General features: G+C 36.3%; 1 protein-coding gene across 3 annotated transcripts in view; it reads right to left on the bottom strand.

Annotated features, from left to right (window-relative positions):
- Positions 1-20,493, bottom strand: part of Slc10a7 (solute carrier family 10 member 7) — a 249,107-nt gene that overhangs the window by 167,520 nt on the left and 61,094 nt on the right. For 2 of the 3 annotated variants that reach the window (XM_046459008.2, XM_058583941.1), the window contains exon 5: positions 4,794-4,832. The exons of the other annotated variant lie outside the window; for it this stretch is intronic. In XM_046459008.2, coding sequence (XP_046314964.1) covers positions 4,794-4,832 — 39 coding nt within the window. The remainder of the gene's footprint in view (positions 1-4,793; positions 4,833-20,493) is intronic. 3 annotated transcript variants of the gene reach the window in all.

The raw sequence follows: 20,493 nt of genomic DNA, 5'->3' as shown, positions 1-20,493 counted from the left end.
GACTAGTTCAGCTCTCATGATATTCATCTGCCCCAAAAGGTGGTCAAATGAAATGCATGGCATGATGGGATTTCTATTCTGTAAGGTGGAAAACAGCCTCCATTGATCTGAACATAGTTCAAAAGACAAGTTTTAAAGACCAGGTGAGCCATTCAAAATCTGGTGTTGTTGAGTCCTCATCAGTACAAGGATGAACTTGAAATAGTATTCTATACGGTGACACTAAACACCAGTTAACAAAGAAGTTGTTTTTTCTGACATTTAAGTTGAATAAAAATAAAAATTTTAAAGAAGTCATGAACTGGGGAGGGGCAAAATCCTAAGTGAATAATTTGGAGTGGTTGTGATTTTAAGAAAATTAAACAACAACAAAATCAGCATAGTTCTCATTATTGTACAAAATAAAATACTCCAAAACCACAAATGACTTACATTCTAGACTTAGGTGAAAGAAAAACCAAAGTAACAATTGTGTCTTCTCTAGTACCACCCTTGTGCCTCTGAGTTCACATCTGAGATTTTTGCTCTCATTGTTAAAAAGCAGTGTCATGCAGCAAAGTTAACTTGCTTCCTTTCCAACATTCTCAATGTGGCTGAGTGTATTTTGGAAGAAGAAAGGAAGAATGAGGGAATAAACATACATCTCAAGTTATTAAAATGTGGCATTAGTGTTTGCAACTTCCTTTCTTCCAGCAGCTTCCATAACATCAGTTAACTATTCGAATCTTTTTACAAGGAACCAGCCAAAGCAAAGAGGGAAACAGACAGGTGAAGGAAGAACTGTGCTGGCTAGTCCCTCAGCTCAAGGGAAGGAGTTCTTTTTAACCTTGGCCTTGCTTGTAAGGAGGAATGTTCATGGTAGAATAGCCTGCTAGTTGTAGCAGTGGGTATTTTTTTTAAAAAAAGTGAAATAAACCCATTTTTTTGACATTTTAAGTGAAGATTTTCAGAAAGCGAACAGTGATTCATAGGTCTTTACGAGACCAGCTGTTATGCATTCACAAGGTGGTAAAACCTCTCTTCTGATTCTTTGCTGCGGTTTCAGAAATCCTTACATCTGTGTTGCCATGGATTGCTCCAGTGTTGTATAACACCGGTTACTGGAAACGCAACAGCATGACTAATTTTGTCACTCACTAGGGTTTCTCTTTAAGATCAGGAGTCACCACAAATAACAAAATAGGCTGAGTAATCCAACAAGAAATGTTCTTTCTTTCCCTTTTAATCTGTAAGTCTTGGGAGACATGGAAACACCGAATTTAACCTCCAAACAAAAAAATGCTAAATGCTAACAAATCATGTGATCTATATTTGGTTTGGGGAACAAATTATTTAACAGTGTTAAACCTTTGGAAAAGAATTTCTCAATTGGAATTTTTTTCAAAAACTTGCCAATATCTAAACAAGCAAACAACCCTTCTTCTGACGGGGAAGTAATATGTATAAGATGATTGAACCTGAAATACATGCTTTTACATACACAAAAGTGTATATGTATATAAATTTTGATAGCATTTCAGGGTGCACTTGACTATCAAATTTTATTAAAGCCTCATCAAGAAGGAAATCTCAAATCACTTATTATGTTCCACAATTATTATAAACTGAACAATTTAAATGAGAGAAGGAGATAATGACATTAACTTCTTAACTTAAGCAATCCTCTGTGGCACAATTTTAAAATATTCTCTTGGTCTGAAATTTATGTAAATTGAATTCATCTATCATTAGTTATTACCAGTCTAGCTACATTTCTTTAAAAAAAAACAATTTTCTGCATCAATTACTTTTTAAAAACACTGTGTTTGAATTAGACCTGGGACATTATTAAACTAGCTATAAATATGTACAGTATTTTATTTGGTATACCCAGATGCCTGAAAATCTACAAGAACACCCTCAGAGTTCTTTCTTCAAAAATTCTTCTATTAAAGGCCTTTCATTCAAAGTTTTGGTAATCTGAAAAAAAATACACTTTTCAAATTCTAATATGAATATATAACATGAACCATTTGCTCCTAATCAGAAAAATCACTCAAAGCGATTTTTATCACATTATACAAGCACTTGCTATAGATTATAGCACTTTAGCCTCACCATACTCTCTATGTGGGTACTATCATACCCCATTTTATACATAGGGAAGGGCATCTGGTCAGTCTGGTATTCAGTCAAGCAAGGACCCAAATCCAGACAGTCTGACTCCAGAAACTCCTAAAATACTACGACTCGTAATCATACATTTTAAGGAGAGGGGGTTAGCTTCCATTCATATAGAATATTCCCAAGTAACTATAACACCATGATATTAATGCAAGTATGGTGTTGGAATTCCAGGAATGCTGTTTAAACAAAGAAGACTTGGCTCTTAGGGGGCTCTCTGTCCTTTCCTACTACTTTTCCTTACTATCCAGATGTTTTGGCTGGAGCAACAGCAACTACCCTGGACCATGAGGCAACAGAGAAAAGGATGCTGCATGCTGCGAATGGCAGAAGAGAAAGACAGGAGTCTTGACTAGCAAGCTGCTATACCATGTTTGGACAGCCTCCCCACAGACTTTATATAATAGGGAAACAGATCTTTATCTTGTATAAGCCACTGTCATTTGTAAAGGGATTACTATTAAAGAAGTTGAACCTAATGCTCACTTATACAATTCGGACCCACATGTATTTCAAAATCCAAGGTTTGCTATTACTTGTCAAAGAATGGGGGAAGAAATAGAATTATTTTCCTTACAAACACTGAAGCAAAATATATCCAATCACCATTTCCATTCTCAGACTCTCTTGGTCATTTTCAGCTTTGGGAAAGAAAGAGGAGGGGAAGGAATGGGAGAGGGAAGTGGAAAAGACATTTCTGCCTCTCGGTCTCTGCTGATGCCATTTCCTCGTCGAAGGCCACCAAGTCCTACCAATATTTCAAGGCCCACATCAAAGAAATCTGGTCTGTGAGGCCCCTGAATTCAGAGTGCTCACTGCCTCTGCTCTTCATCTGACAATCTACACCTCAGCAACATCTTTTGTGCAGCTTGTTAACTGTTACGTTGTATTTCTTTCACTATGTGTCACCTCCACAACCTAGTGGGACATACCTCATATTTCTTTGTACCTTTCCACAGCTACCAAGAAACTACCTCTGTGTGGCAGGAGATCAATAAATACTTTTGATTGATTAACTGTATTAAGGTAAGAAATGAAAGGGAAGAAAGGAAAAAGAGTAGGAGACTAAGGAATGGGAATACACAACTTCTTAAAGTGAAGGAGCAAAAATAAACTCCTAAAGAAACTCTGGATGGAGGTTTACCTCACAGGACCTTATTGAACAACTGGGCCTGGCAGGAAAATATCATTATAGGCTCAGACAGTCGGTGTGAAGTTCAAATTATCCTTAGTAAGCTGTCCTACAATGAAGGGACTTCACTCAGACAATTGCCTGAGTTTTACTTTATCAGTTAGCCTTGACATTTTCAAGCCTAAGAGCCCCTAACTCAAGAAGCCATGTTTTGTGGTGCATATGTACAATTTCAAACCATACAAACACTGGCTTCCAGCAAGATCACATTTTATAAATATTATTCTGCCAAACAACTGGGACAACATAGGTAATAACACTTGGACACAAGAAAGAATGATTTGACAAAATATTACTGAGTCTAAACTAAGTAGAGTAAGAGATCTATTTTAAAAATAGGCTTTATTACTTCTCTAAAATCCAATAATAACAGCATCACTAGAAACATTACTGCTCAAGTAAAATATCATGTACTTTGTGAAAGCTACACCATTAAAAGTTCTGTAGGGCTATAGACATTAAAAGCTATGGAGCACCACGTGGAGTTAACACCACGCAGCAGTGTGTTTAGAAGCTTTAACTACATTTAGTTACATACAATACAGTAATAGGTGACATAAAGGGCATTTTCAAAATATGTAATTGATATTTTACCTATTTTACATGAAATAGGTCATACCCCACTGATTTTATTTTCAATCATTTTGAAATTACCATACCACATATTGTCAATGAGTTATGCACATAAAAATACAATGTTCTAATTTATTTTCACAAATTTACCAAAGTTTTATGGTACAAATAATAACATTAACAGAAAATTCAGTCTCTTTTCCATTCTTTCATAACAAAAAATCAAGTCTTTGCTATATCATCTATTTTAAAAAGCTAAAGTAACATGCTTAATATTAGTTCTGCTTATGAAAGTTGAACTACTTTTCAATCTTTTTTAACCTAACTCAATTCAAACCTCTCAATGTACTACATTATCTTGCAAATCGCTCATTAATTATATTCTTATGTCAAAATTTTTTCACAAAGATTTCTCAGAAGTATCCAAGACAGTAGCTTCTTTGACAGTGAAAGGTACAAAATAAATGACATGTCAACAAATAAATTAGCATTCCCTTTCTGACCAGCTGGGTCATGTTTCCTTTTCAAAATCTCAGTCCTATGATACGAAATAATAATTATCTAAAAGACCTCATTAAATGATCAATATATTGGCATAACCTCTATAAGGAGATACATAGTGTTTTAATTGATTCCTTGAATCCATTACATAGAATATTAAATCCAAGCCTCCAAAATAATTATAAGAGGACATTTACTTTATTCATTAACCAATTTTCTTTAGGGTATGGATAATGGCACATAAAAAAGGTTCAAGAATTTTCATATAAACCAAAAAGTAAAAAATGTCCATCTTTTACTAAATCTTTCATATAAACAACATCACAACAAGTTATAATAGACAAGTTAAACTATGTTTACTTACCAAAAAACTTCCGAAGGCTGAATTAAATATCGCAGCTGCCTATAGAAAAAATAAATGGGAGGAAAAGCTCACTGAAAGTAAACAAGAATAGGAAAAGCAAAGATTATCATTTTCCCTTCCCCCACTACTCAAAACCTTAAAACATTGACCCTATTGAGCAGAGTTAGTCACTGCTTACAAAAATTGCCAGTGGCCTGTAGTTTACTAAGACAGATGAGCTGCAGCTTAGGAATTCATAAATAATGGGTCTCAAAGCAGGCAGAAAGGCTTGCCACAAGATGCTCCGAACCTGTGTGACAGCACCAAAAGAATCTTCACCAATAGTAAATCAAAACCTTGTTGTTATTGATTTTGCTGCTAGACTTAGAACAATCAGAGGCTGATTTATGCATCAGAAAATTCATGTTAGTGAGAGAGGGAAAAAAAATCTTTAGGCAAACATGAATACTCCCTATTAGGGAGCAGAAGTCCTATAACTATAACCATGAGGGAGATCTGTTCCCATATAACACACTTCAGAAATGTGAATGACGCAGTTAAGACCATGAGAGCATTGCTAAACCATCATCTCTCCAGTAGAAACAAGCAAGAAAAACTTCAATTTGGTGCTCAAAATTCAAAGAAAAAATATTTGACTTTGCGCTTACCTAAACATCCATGAAATACACAGTAGATGCAATATAGCTCTTAATTTTGCACCAATCACTATATTCCATGAAGCTACACCACAGTCCTGAAAGCTTCTCACATTACCCCCAAATAAGAAAAACTGTATAACATCCAATTTGATGAAAGAAAATAAGGGGAAAAATAGGAAAAGGGAAAAGGAAGGGTAGGTAGAGAAAACCTATTTACATCTCCAGCAGATCCAGAGCAGAGCTAAATTAATCATCATGGACATTATCAGCCTCGCTGTAGTAAAAAGAGGATGTCAGCTTAGTAAGTTTGAATAAAGTCCAAAGCCAGGCTAAGAGCTGCAGCTGAAAATGCCTTCTGCTCCAGAAGAGGAGGCAATGAGAGTGAATGGGTAATGAGATCCCTGGCTCCAGAGAGCTTAGCTCTCCTCTTCCAGTTCATAATTAATTCAAAGCTTTGATAATTTCATTAGATTTCTCCTTTGCTGGCCCTATCAATAAAAGATGGCACTGGACCACAGCTCCTCTGTGGCATAAACGAAGGCACAGACATAGGCCAGGGAAACCTTTGCTTCCTAACAGGGACAATGGCATATGGTGTTTTGTGTTGTTTTGGGAGCAGTGGAGGGAAAATTTAAAAAAAGGTTCAGCTAAATAAAACATTACAGATGACAACTGAAAACTATAGCACATATTTCACACATCTTCCTGGAATTCCATTATGGGTGATTCCAAGAAAGTTTTATGTATGGAGAAAAATAAAAGGATACAAATAAGTGAGTTGCGGTGAGATCAACAGGGAACACTGCTTTCCTTCCTACAAAATGTACTTCCCCATAATAATCTTGACCCTATTTTGTTCATAAAATTAATTTGACTCTCCTTTTAATAAAGTAATGAGGTCTTTCCTTTGAGATCCTGTATTCCTTCCAGTGCTTTTCATTAACCTTATACTTGAAAACTAGCATTTAAGGAAATACGGAAATACTAGAAGTAAAAAGACTCAGAAGTCAAAGTAAAATAAGTATTAACTTCTGTTAATGAGATGGGATCATCACATCCAGATTCTGTCCAACTCTCTTTTGTATCCAACACATATGTTATGTGTGTTGGCTATGTTCCTATGTCTTCTGACAGGACAGTGGTGCCAGTGATGCGACATCTTGGGCCTTCAAAGACACTGCAGGCCAACTCCTTGCTTTTTTCCTGACAGTGGAGATGGATCTGAGCTCCCTCTGTTGTGCTGTTCTCCTGTGCAGTCAACTCTGGTGAACTTTTGTGAAATGGTCGCTTATTGTTCCAGGTGCTATGAAGACCATGTGAAATCAGACAAAACCAAGGATCCTGGGCTCGCAATTAAGTTAATAGTTGGCCCAATTTTACAGTTGTAGCAAATTAGAGAATTATGATTTCTAGAGTTCCAAAGAATAATAATAGAGTATTTTATTGTTATGTAAAAGACATGCATATCTATTGGCTTAAGGATCACGAATAATATGATTGCACAAGGCCCTCCATGAATAGTCTCTGTTCATCTCACTTCCTGCCTCAACTTTTATCTTTTGAAAACTAAACCTCTTACAGTTTCCCTATACTCTTCATGCTACTTCTTACCTCTTCGCTCCCTGAGCTGAAATGCCCTTTCCCCTCCTCTACCTGGTGACTCTGACCTATCTTGCAACTTAGCTTGGGCCTCATACTTAAAAAAAAAAAAAAAAAAATTATTCTAATTTGTTATATATGACAGCAGAATGCATTACAATTCATATTACACATATAGAGCACAATTCTTCATATCTCTGGTTGTATACAGAGTCACACCATTCGTGTCTTCATACATGTACTTAGGGTAATGATGTCCACCTCATTCCACTGTCTTTCCAGCTCTATGCTTCCTCCCATCCCCTCCCACCCCTTTGCCCTATCTAGAGGTCATCTAATCCTCCCATGCTCCCCCCAACCTCATTATGAATCAGCCTCCTTATATCAGAGAAAACATTTGGCATTTGTTTTTTTAGGATTGGCTAACTTCACTTAGCATTATATTCTCCAACTCCATCCATTTACCTGCAAATGTTGGGCATCATTCTTTAGCACACACATACATCTCACTTACAGGTGGACTGAATGCCCCCCAGGCCTGCTGCTAGAACATGTTAAGCTTATCTCTGTCATAGAGTTTGTCGTATGATATTGAAATGACCTATATACATGCCTCCCTGCACCACCAGAGTCAAAAGTATTCTAAGGAAAGCAAGGAAGCTCTTCATAAGCATATATATGTTTAATAACTGAATCAATGAAATAAGTAGGATTGCCCCAAAAGTCCAAAGTCTACCTTTTTTACTAAGTTATTCTATATTTGGCAAAATCCAAGAACAGGCAGGCAGAGAAGACTGGATCTCACATGTGGTAGGTACTACAAAGCAATGACGAATCTAGATTTCTGTCTCCCATTTCAAATTTCAGATTTTCAGTCTCCCATCCAATCTAAGAATCTTTTTCACAACATCCTGTTTTCCTGTTATGATACAGTGAGGTAATGGCATAATTTTTGAGACTTGCCATTGCTACACAGCAATCAAGTTAAATAAAATCTAGAATTACTAAGGAATATTCTACAACCACTTAAAAGATGATCTGCATACACTGATACGAATGAAAACAGGTCAAGATATATTAAGAGAAAAAGCAAGTTTCAAAACAATGTGTATAATTCCCATTGTGTAAATAAATATGTACACACACAGACAGTATAAACACACAATATCTTTCTCAGAGGGATCACAAAACACATCCCACCCGTGATTAAATTTGTTGAAAGGGGCTGGGGTGGAGGTCATTTTTGTTTCATTTGTTCTGTTTGTCCTGTTTAACTTTTTAATTTTCTTTAATACATTGTCTTTGTATATTTCAACGAGGAATTATCAGGGCAGGAAGATGCTAAGCCACTTATTGTTTACTTTTTGAACCCCTCTGTGTTAAAAAAAATATATAATACTTCATTGTAAAATACAATAAAGATTTCAATTCCTACTTTGCATGTTAATATTCCTTGCTGGTCGCCTGCAAGCTGGCCACTGAGCACCCTTGGAGCACACATCACTGTGCTGGGTGGCTACAGGACGAATGGTGGGCATTTTCTAGAAATATAAATAGCAATGTGAATACTCAGTTTTGAGAACAAAATCCACTATTGTCTTTATATTAAAACAAACAGCTATAGAGAATATAAACTTTATGAACTGAGATCAAACACAAGCCACCAAAGATAATTTGTTCTGAAGGTAAGACCCCTTGAGCTATACACCAGATTCTCTTGGGATATGAAATTCTTCTTTTCTGCCTTGAAGCCATTCCTGGAACAGTCCACTGATTCTTTTTTTTTTTTAATTGGTGCATTATAATTATAAATAATAGTGGGATTCACTGTTACATATTTATATATGCACACAATAGAACAATATAATTTGGTCAATTTCATTCCCTAATACCTCTCCCCCACCCCTTCCCCGGGGTTCCCTTCCTCTACTCTATTTGCCTCCTTTCTGTTTTCATAATTTTCCTCCCCGCTCTCCTCTCCCCTTTATCTCTCTAGCTTTCACATATGAAAGAAAACATACGAACCTTGACTTACTGAATTTGGCTTTATTTCATTCAATAAAATAATCTCAAACTTCCATCCATTTTCCTACAAATGATATAATTTCATTCTTCTTCATGGCTGAAGGAACCTAGGTCGACAGAAACATAGGCTCCCATCTCTAGCTTCCGTATGTGAGAGAAAACGTAGGACCCTTGACCTTCTTAGTTTGACTTATCTTGCTTAACATGATGTTTTCTAGTTCCATCCATTTTCCTACAAATGCCATAATTTCATTCTTCTTCATAGTTGAATAAAACTCCACTGTGTATATATACCACCTTTTCTTTATCCATGCACCCACTGATAGACACCTAGGCTGGTCCCATAATTTCACTGTTGTGAATTGTGCTGATATAAACATGGTATGCATGTATTACTATAGGATGCTGACTTGAATTCTCTTTTTTTTGGTTGTCAATAAACCTTCATTTTATTTATTTATATGTGGTGCTGAGAATCGAACCCAGGGCCTCACAAGTGCTAGGCAAGTGCTCTACCACTGAGTCACAACCCCAGCCCTGACTTGAATTCTTTAGAATAAATACTAAGGAATGATATAGCTGGGTCATATGATGGTTCCATTACTAGTGTTCTGAGGAACCTTCACAATGATTTCTAATAGTAGTTGTACTAATTTACAGTCCCACCAACAGTGTATAAGAGTTCCTTTTCTCCCACATCCTCTCCAACATTTATTATTATTCATACTGTTAATGGCTGCCATTTTAATTGAATAAGATGAAATCTCAATATAGTTTTGATTTACATTTCCCAGATTATTAAAGATATTGAAATATTTTTCATATATGTGTTGGTCATTTGTATTTCTATTTTTCAGAAGTATGTTTAGTTCATTTTCCCATTTATTGATTATGTTTTTTGTTTTTGTTTTATTTTTGTTTCTTGGTTTTTGGTGATAAGTTTTTTCAGTTCTTTATATATTCTGGGTATTAGTCCTCTGTCAGAAAAGTAACTAGCAAAGATTTTCTCCCATTCTGTAGAATCTCTCTTCGTGCTCTTATTGTTTCCCTTGCTGTACAGAAACATTATTAATTTTACACCATCCAAATTTATTAACTTTGAGCATTATTTCCTAAGCTTTAGGAGTCCTATTGAGGAAGTCATTGCCTGTGCCTACATGTTGGTGTGTTGACCTTACATTTTCTTCTAGGAGTGCAAAGTTTTGGGCCTATTCCCTTGGTCTTTGATCCACTTAAAGTTGACTTTTGTGCAGGGTTAGAGATAGGGATCTCATGTCATTCTTCTACATACATATATTCAGTTGTCTCAGCACTAGTTGCTAAAAGAGGCTGTCTTTTCTTCAATGTATGTTTCTGGCATCTTTATCAAAGATGAGATGACTATATCTGGGTGGGTCTGTCCCTGTGTCTTCTATTCTGTTCCATGGGTATGTGTGTGTACTTTTATACAAGTACCATGCAGCTTTGGTGATTACAGCTCTGTGGCATAATTTGAAGCAGGGTACTGTGATGCCTCCAGCATTTTTTTTTTTTTTTTTAAGAATTCCTTTGCTATTCTGGGTCTTGTATTCCACCACATGAATTTTAAGACTGATTTTTTTTTCTTTTTTTTTTTTTCCTGGGTATTGGAAGAATGTCATTAGTATTCTGATGACATTCTAGGGACTGCATTGAATCTTGTTTTTGGTAATATGACCACTTTAACAATATTTATTATGTATCCATGCACATGGAAAGTCTTTCAATTTTCTAGTGTCTTTTTCAATTTCTTTCTTCAGTGTCCCATAATTTTCACTGTACAAGTGTTTGACCTCCCTAGTTAGATTTATTCCTACGTTTTTGTTTTATTGCTTGTTTGCTTGAGGCTATTGTGAATAGATTTACTTCCTGATTTCTTTTTCAGTACATTCATTATTGGTTTATAGAAAAACTATTTTAATTTTTTGTTTGTTGATTTTGTATCCTGCTACTTATCTGAATTTGTTTACTAGCTCTAGAAGCCTTTTGGTAGAACTTTTTGGATCGTCTAAGTATAGGATCACATTATCTGCAAACAGTGATAATCTGACTTTGTCCTTTCCTACTTATACTTTTTTATTTCCTTTCTTGCCTAACTGCTCTGACTAAAATTTCAATCATTATGTTGAACAGAAGTGGTGAGAGAAATCCACTGATTCTTAATTCATCTGTTACTGCTCTAATTTGGACCTTGACTATCCCCCAAAGGTCCGTGTTGAAGGTATAGTCCCCTACCTGTGGTGATTTGTGAGGTGGTGGAATCTTTAGGAGGTAGGGCCTAGTAGAAGGAAGTTAGGTCATGGGTGGTGTGCCTTTAGCAGGGATAGTGGGACCTCTTCCCTTCCTCTCCCTCTCTCTGCTTCTCAGGTACCATGAGGTAAATAGACCTCTTCTGCCATTTGTTCCTGCCATGAGGTACTGCGCTGTCACAGGCTCAAAGCAAAAGGGACAAGTGTCCATGTATTGAAACCTCTGATACTAAAGGCCAAAATAACCTTTTTTTCTTTTACATTGCTTATCTCAGGTATTTTGTCACAATAACACAAAGCTCACTGAAAAAGTTATTATTTCCTTTGCTAGAAATAATTTCAAAACCCATTCCTCTCTAGAATGCCCCATTACAATAAAATTATTCTCCAATTTATTCAAGGTTACATCTTTAGTACCCAGAATAGCACCTGATTCATACTGTACTCTCTACAAATAACACTGAATTAAAGAATGAGTTAATGAACGAATGAACAAATACTTCTTGTGCTAGTTGAATGCCTTATACAATGTTTTCAATATTAACTCATGAATCACTTCTGCAAAGTATATATATATCGGAATAATCACATTTGACAGATAATTAGATTGATATTAACTGTAAAATGTCCATAGTATGGTGGTTTTTTAATAATGAGAGAATTGGCTTCTATTATATTACACATTTTTAGATAATATACTGCTTTGGGTATTAACCCAATTTTATCCAATAAGGGTTTTTGATTTTTGTTTTTGTTATTGTTGCTGTTTTTGGTACTAGGAATTGAACCTAGGGGTATTTTACCATTAAGTTATATGCTCAGCCCCTCCGCCTTTCCAGACAAGGTCTCACTAAGTTGCCCAGGCTGACCTCAAACCTGTAATTCTGCTGCCTCAGCCTTCTAATTAGTTAGGATTATAGGCATACACCACAGTATCTGACCAATATTAGCTATTGTACTAATGTTTTATTATATATTATACAGCATGTGTTTATTAAATTATTTGGGAAAATTGAACAAGTTCAATAATAAATTATTTTCTTCATAACCTACTTGCAATTATATCTTAATAAAAGGGTAAATTTCTAAAAAAAAAAAAAATCTGAAAACAATGGGAACAGAGAGTTTTCTAACTCCTAAAAGCAATCATTTCCATTGTTGAATGGCTCTAAACATTATGTTCTACTTACAGTTAGCCTGAAAGTCACAACTTCCTATAACTGCTATGCACTGACCATAGTCTATGCTCCAGAGTTACACAAATATATCTAGTCCCTTTTAAAAATGCATTTTACACATATGAACACGGATGGGTCCTATCCAAATCTTCTCCTATGGTATGATGTCAAAATTTTTCCTGATGTTTGTCCAACATCCCCTCTTTTTCTTTCCTTATGAGTCACCAAGTTAAAAAAAAAAAAAAAGTCATTATTTACATTGAGAATGAATGGTTTATTACAAGTTAATTTGTGAAATTGCTGATTTTTGTTGTTGAATACCCCAAATCCCAGTGAGGGTATGCAGAAATGCTTTCCAAAATGTTAAAACAGGATATTTATGGTTGTTTTAGAATTTCTAAAAATATTCCAAACTAAGGAGAATATGTGACAAATACCCCACTATTTAAATAAGATGCCAACACGTCCCTTAGTACTAACAGAAGGATGCCAAAACTGGACCAGGATTCACTTCATGTGCAGGCTATGTAAGTGAGTACTAGAAACTACAGAGACTGAAGAAGGAAACTTCCAGAAGCAGTGTTTTGACTTTTTCTCTTCTAGGGGAAAAAACTGATCTGTTCACCACAGCTCCCAAATGGGGGATGGGAATGATGTACAAAAGAGCCAGTGATGAGGAGAGAAAATGAAGAGAAGCAAGAACTGTACTGCTGTCCCCTGCTAGACGTCTACTGAGGAAACAGTTATATGCTGGAGCAGTGAGTACATGCCATAAGAGTCCTAGAAATATCATGGTGTGTTCTTTAGAACTGGTGGCAGAAATGGGGAGGTTGTGTAAGTAAACCAAAGACAGGCACTTGCTTCCTGACTGGAAACAGCAAGGACTTGGGGAGGCTGCTTAGAATAGTCCACAATGACAGGGCAAGGAGAGAGGGTTAGTATTTGGACAGTTTACTTCAATTGTGTGAAGGGCAAGGTTATGCCAATTCCATAGGAGCCAAAAAGACGCCCAAGAAGAGACTCCAGCAATTAGAGGATCTGACTAGGAGAAGGGACTAGAAAAAAATAACCCCTCCCCTAACGTGTCCAGCAAAGACTTAGTCAGATTTCCATCAGTATGACAAAATGCTTGAGATAAATGACTTAAAAAGGAAAAAAGACTGATTTGGATCCATGGTTTCAGTCTTCGGTCATTTGGCTCCATAGCTTTGGGGCCTGTGGAAAGGCACAAGGGCATGGTTTGAGCACATCTTGGGGCAAAGCTGCTCACCTCACAGTAGCCAGGAAGCAAAGGAGAGAAGGAAGGGGCAGGTCCCAAGAGCCTCCTTTAAGGACACCCCCAATGACAGAGCTTCCTTTACTAAGTCCTACCTCCTACAGTCCTCCACCTCCTAACAGTGCAATGGGCTGGGGACCAAGCCTTTAGTATAGGGGCCTTGGGGGACATTAACAATCAAACCAGAACAAGAGACAGTATTTGGACACTTGTGATGGCAGAGGGCACTGAGGCCCATATCACAATAGTACCAACAAATAAAGACTGTCCCACTCACTTTTGTGTGCTTATCCTGGCCCTACCCTGCCTCTGGAAAGGGCAGAAGTAAGGAGGAGGAGAAGTGGAAACATAACAATAACACAGAAGCTGTTTCTTTCTCACGGTCCTCTTTTTAAATTTGTATCACCTGTGTATGCAGTTATTAATTAAAAAGTAAAATTTTCTATTCTTTGAAAATACAGGTTAGCCCTAGATTGAGAAAGATGAAATTTGAAGTTACTAGTTATACTACCCTGGATTATTCAATAACTAAAAGTTAATCTATTTATTAAATATATGACTATTTTTGAACCAAAAGTAACCAGAAATCCATGAGATCTGACAGAGCTGCTGTCAAAGGAAGACTGGGTTGAGGAGATGTGAGATGTCATTTCAGATAGATAATTCTTAAATTTATACCATTTGATAAAGGGGCTACAATGACCACACAGTATGTTAAATACATAGCTGACTAAAATAAAACAAAAATTATACTGTTCCAATAGCAGTCAGGTAAAACCTGAGCAGTGACCTGCGCGAGTTAATGCTGCACACGTGCCCATGAAGAAATAAGCCCAGGCTTCTGCTGCCATGTGGGAGATCTGGAGCTGAGACACCTGTCTAAAGCAGGGTGCCGTGGATGGCTAGAAAGCTGACCCACAAGTAAAGAGCATCTAGAAAACTCTACTCACACATTCAGGAAAGTAACCTAAGGCTTGCATCAAATGTGGGTACAGGGGCTGAATTTACACTACCATGTGATTCAAGAATCCCAAACCAAGGGTTAAAGAAAAGACAGATCAAGGGCCAGTGGAACTCCTGACACCCTAAAAGAAACAAATGCAAAATTTCTCTTTAGGGTCACTTCTGTAACCCAGAAAAAGTGAGTTCCCAGAGAAAACAATGCCCACTGAAGAGAAGCTTTCAATGAAACACTGTGAATAATGGGAAGAAGCTGTATATGACAAGAGTACATCACTGAGCAGCGAGGACAGGAGAAGCAATTGGCTTCTGGACAATATGCCAAAGGAAAAAAACACTAGATAGACTGAAGACCCGGATGTGGAAGGCAGACTTTAAAACTTCTGGAAGAAAATATGAAACTATCTTTATGGCTTCAGAAAAGAAAGTAGTTTCTAAACAAGTGCTTTTTTAAATAAGTGCATGCGAAAAAGGAAAAGCTAGGGGTTGCCATGTAACCAAGTTCTAGCCAATGAAACAGCAATTGATACCTGCTTGATAGCGGGGACCTAGAAAGGTTAGCATCTGGTACTGTCTGGTCTTCCCTTCTTCCTGCTTAGAGCAGTGAAAGCCATCCTGCATCCTTAAGAAGAGCAGGGCAGTGGCAGCACTGGTATGGTTAAGCCATAAGGCCGAAGCCAGCGGGCCAGCCTCCAAGCACCGTGGTATATGAGAAAAATATGTCCCTGCTTGCTTTGCCACTTTTAGTTTATTTTCTATGACTTGAAGCCTAAGCAACACAATCATGTCCCTAAACAGAAGAAAACAACAAAGGACTAACCGGGCAGGTGGGATAAACTAAAAAGTGCTTCCCCTAAGATAACTCTGAGGAGGTGGATGATGCTTATTTAACACAATCTCTTGCTCTCATTGCCAATGGCATCACTGCAAAAGAAGGAAAAGAAATTTAGCTATTGGTCATGATTGTTAGAGACCAAAGCTGAATTACCTTATCTGGAAAAGTTCCTCAACTATATGGATTTAACCTCTGATCACACTAGGCTGATTCACAGGAAGGAGAACTGGCCTTAATAGTTATTTCCTTCTTAAGCATAGGTTCAGTTTGAAAAACATATAACGACTAAAACATCAAGGAGTAAATTCCAATCCTTGACCTCCAATTAAATGTGGAAACATAAAACACTTTCTCCTTACTTGTATTCTATAAAGTGCTAAACAAAGGCAAAAGAAAAACAATTAAGAAAAGTTTATTATCTGCTTTCAAAGTCAATTATCCTTCTCTAATAAGCAACTTAGTTTCTAATTTTATTCTGAGTACTTAATTAGCAGTATTCTCACTGTATAAATCTCAAAAGAAGTAAAAATTGACTTATGCATTTGTATACCATGTTTATGTATTATTGAACCTACAGGATATCAAGTAAAATGTGAATTTACACACCATCCTAAATACAGAATGAGCACTTTTCATTTCATTCCATTTATGTGTGATTTTTAAGCAGTAATGACTAAAAAGTAAGAATACTATTTTGAAACCAGTACTAGAAAAAGGGTCTTCTCAACAAAGAAATCTAAATGAAGACTATAGTACTGCTACAAAGCCATCCACCAATGTAAAGCAAGATTAATTTAAAAACAGAACAGAACAGAACAGAAATAGAAATAGACAGATATTTACACATCTCTAAGTGAGGAGTAAATATTTGACATTCAGCTGCATTTCCAGGACTAAGCTTCAATTCCTTCCTCTTTCTACAGGTCCATTTCTTGATTCCATGGTGGAAAAAAAATTATTTAATATTCCTTAATCTTGAGGCGAATGGGGGCTGGTATTCTTATTTGTAACTATTCATCTCAATTCAGGCCAGGAAAAAAATATATTCAAGTTCCTGTTTCTGGGTGCTAAATTGAATCAGGTGTCCTCTCTCCTTAAGAAAATTAAGTTGCTTTTGTGCGAGACTGTTTTAATGAGAACAGAGCTGGCGACAGTGATAAATGGGAATGACACCAGAGAGAGCACGTAAGCAGGACAATATGTGCATGTTACAGTCTTACAGCCTATTTTTCACTGACTATTCTGAATGACTTCGCTGTTTCTTAAGGGGCCTATTAATCTCAAATTTAGTTATTACACAACGTTTATTTGAACATATATTCTGCAGATGATGACAGTTAATAAAGGAAATCTTTCACAAGCTGTATTTTTACATATTGTTCCAACTACAGCTCCCAGTCATTTGATGGTATTGATGGAGTAACCTACATTGTGCTGAGGCCTTTTTTAAAAAGGCACATATATTCAGATTCCTTTCTAAGCACATGGGGACTCTTAAATAACCGTTAAAATGCATACAAAAAATTCTAGTACAAAATGTAAAAGTAAAAGGACATCTTAACTGTTCAACAAAAATCGTTTAATGTGCAAACTGACCCTTCTAAGGCAAACCAGACACCTTTTAACACTTTTAAAGGCTTGGTGCCTAATATGCAATAGTTCTTGCATACCAATCTACATTTTCACAAAATGCACAGAGCAGGAGAAGGAGAGCAAAATCAATTTTCTTGAGGTGCAAAAAGAATCAAATCACATAACTGCTTTGCTTTTCTCCTTGGTATGCTTTTTTGATAAAATACTGTGTACTTAAAATGGTGGAGATTCGGTATTTCTTATTTCTAGTATCATATGAAGCTTAAAAGAATTGTTTTCAGCTTCCTAAAAATATATTTAACAACTCAAATAAGTATGTCAATTCAGATGGTAGTTCAGGTTCCAGGTAAAATTTGTTACTTTAAGTGTTACTAGTCCATAAGAACAAAACCTAATGGTATTAACAAGAAAAACTTACTCTAGTTCAAGATTTTTAAATCTGCTTTATCATCGAGATGAATATAGACTTAATGAAATGCTTTGGATTTCATCCTCCTGAAATCTCAAGTCTTCAAAGATGTTCAATTTCAATGAAATTGGAATTTTCAAATGGGAAGACTCCTTAGATACTAGAAATATCTCTTTATAATCAAGAAACAAAGCTCTAGAGAGGCAAAGGGTCTTTCTCAAGGTCATGTTGGATAACAGCAAAGCCAAACCAGAATTCAACTCCACACAATCCCAGGACCCTCAGTTACAGTCACACTATCTACTTCATATGTTATTTTAAGCAAACATTCATAGATGTGGAATAGAGAAAAGGCCAAAACACTAATAGGGGTTATGTTGAAATAATGGGATTATGGACACTTTCCATTTATACTTTTCTTTGATTTTTAAGGTTTTTGTACTGATTATATCTTTAGTAGGAAAAAAACAGAATAAATGTTAGATTTTAAGTATAAATTAGAATTTTAGAAGTTCTCTCTTTAATCTTTAGGCAAACCTGGAACAATGATATGTATATATTAGGTGCTCAACCAATGTCTGACTAAAAATTGGTGAACTGAGGATATTACCAAGAGGATACTACCTGAAAAATAATCACTGCTGTCCTACCACTGACTATTCAAACTGTGGATATAAACACGAATACCAACTCCTAAATTGAAAATACATATATTTATTTGTAGCTTATTCAACACTTATAAATATCTAATATTAAGCTGAAAAAAAATTACTTAAAATGTTATAGGTTACTTGACTTTCTATCTTTCAAAAATGCAATTTCATAATATTCCTAAAGTTTAACTTTGGGTTTCTATCCCTACTAAAAAGGAATAAAACAATACTTCTCTAATTACTCATTATTCAACACAAATTTATTAAGCAATTTATTAAGTCAGGCCCTCAGAAAACAGAAATAAATAGTATACAGTACCAAGTCACTATCTAGGACCAGAAGAAAGACATCATCATAGCTTAATGTAAGATCAATGACATCAAAGAGTTACTGTGGCCTTGAATTAACTGCTAAAATTTCCTTTAGAATGAATTTTTTTAGTGTCTCCTCTTGATATATGACAAGCATTTCTCTGATCAATTAATGGAAGTTCTATTTAATGCCAAACATGAACCAAGCTCTCAGCACACCAGGAGAGAAACTGGCCAAGAATTCCCCTAACACTTTGTTTAGAAGGGCATCCACAAAACATAAGTGACAACCTATGTCAAAGCATCTAATGTTTCTTACAAATTTCAGACTCTAGTTACCTAACTGTTATTTCTGCTCTTTTCCATCCATTAGGTCTGGGAATCTCAGAGCTTCTTAAGAGGGCAATGGATCAATCCCTCAGCAATAACTCTCTCATCAGCTTTTCATTAGCAATAAAATAGCTTTCCAACCATCTTCTGGGAAATAACTTACCATAGAGTCACAGAGCTGCAGTGGACTTCAGCAGATCATCTAATCAAGGCACTTTTTCTCTCAAAAAGGACTTCACTGAAATCACTAGCAAATGGTGTCTGCCACTCCTATTCTCCACGTCTTCAGAATCAACAACTGCACAATCCTTTTAGAGTTTTAGATTTAAAGAGTATGTTTTAAGTCACATTTTTTTTCACTAGTAAATTATTTTCTTTTCTAAATTAACTTTCATTTGAGATCCCTTTTTTCAGGTTAGGTCCCCTGACAAAATTTTAAAAGAGCTGTTATTGGCATTGGAAGTAGTGTGCTCGTAAACATTTAACAACTAGCTCCCAGAAGGAGGGGAGGAACACCAGTCTGTGACATTTGCTAATTTTCATGGTGCAAATACTCCCACCATGGCCAATTTCAAGCTGCAAACATGATGTCACTATACACCAAGATGGGAAAGATGGCACAATTCCAAAAGCAAAAGAAATTAGAAAAAGAAGCAAACTAAAAATAAAGACAGGAAGGACATAATAAAGACATGAGCAGAAAATAGTGGCTAGAACAAAGAACAGAAAAACAAATTAGAAAACCAATGAAATCAAAAGCTGGTGCTCTGGGAAAAGATCAATAAAGTTGATACACCTCTAGAATAAGAATTGGTGGGTTTTTTCTGTAATGGATCCAACTGGTCTAATGCCAACTGGGGATACTGCAATACAGTTCTGATGTTCACATTCTGGAGTTACCATTAAACTCCACAAGTTAAAGGCTTCATCTTCCACAAGACTGCTCTTCATCTAGACAGCAGCAAACTCTGGAACTCCCCAGAATGCCCACATGGCTACAAATTCTAGGGTTCTCCTGACCAGTTTTGGTTGAATAATTTGCTAAAATAATTCATGGAGCTTGCCCAAAATGTTGTCCTTACAATTTTATTGTAAGGAGTACACATGAAGTAAGGTCTAGGAAGGAATGCAGTGCTTCCATATCCTCTCCCCAGAGAACATCAATGTGTTTACCAACCAGGGAGCAACACTGAGCTTCTGTGTCCAGAGTTTTTAATTAGGGTTTTATTATGTAGGTATAAGGTGTTAACTCTCTGATCACATGACTGAACTCAATCTCCAGTTCCCAGGCCTCCCTGGAGTGGCTGAAAATTTCAATCTAATGATTGGCTTACTAATTCTAGTGACCAGCACCCATCCTGAAGCTATCTAGAGACCCTCCAAGCTTGTCTCCTTAGCATAACACGGACACTCCCATCTCTCAGCAAATTCCAAAGGTTTTTGGAGCTCTGTGCCAAGAACATGAACAAAGACTTGAAACAGGCTTTTATTATATAAGAACCACATAATAAATATTTTAGTCTTTGTGGCCCATCTGTCACAAATGCTCTACTTTTCTACTGTTAAATGCAAAGTTGTCATAGATACTAGCTAAACTAATGAGTGTGGCCGCGTTCCAATAAAAC

This window comes from Marmota monax, unplaced genomic scaffold, assembly GCF_021218885.2.
Source record: "Marmota monax isolate L192 unplaced genomic scaffold, Marmota_monax_Labrador192_F-V1.1 WCK01_AAM20220418_F8-fsc00002, whole genome shotgun sequence".
Taxonomy (NCBI): domain Eukaryota; kingdom Metazoa; phylum Chordata; class Mammalia; order Rodentia; family Sciuridae; genus Marmota; species Marmota monax.
This window is presented reverse-complemented; position numbering and strand designations above follow the sequence as displayed.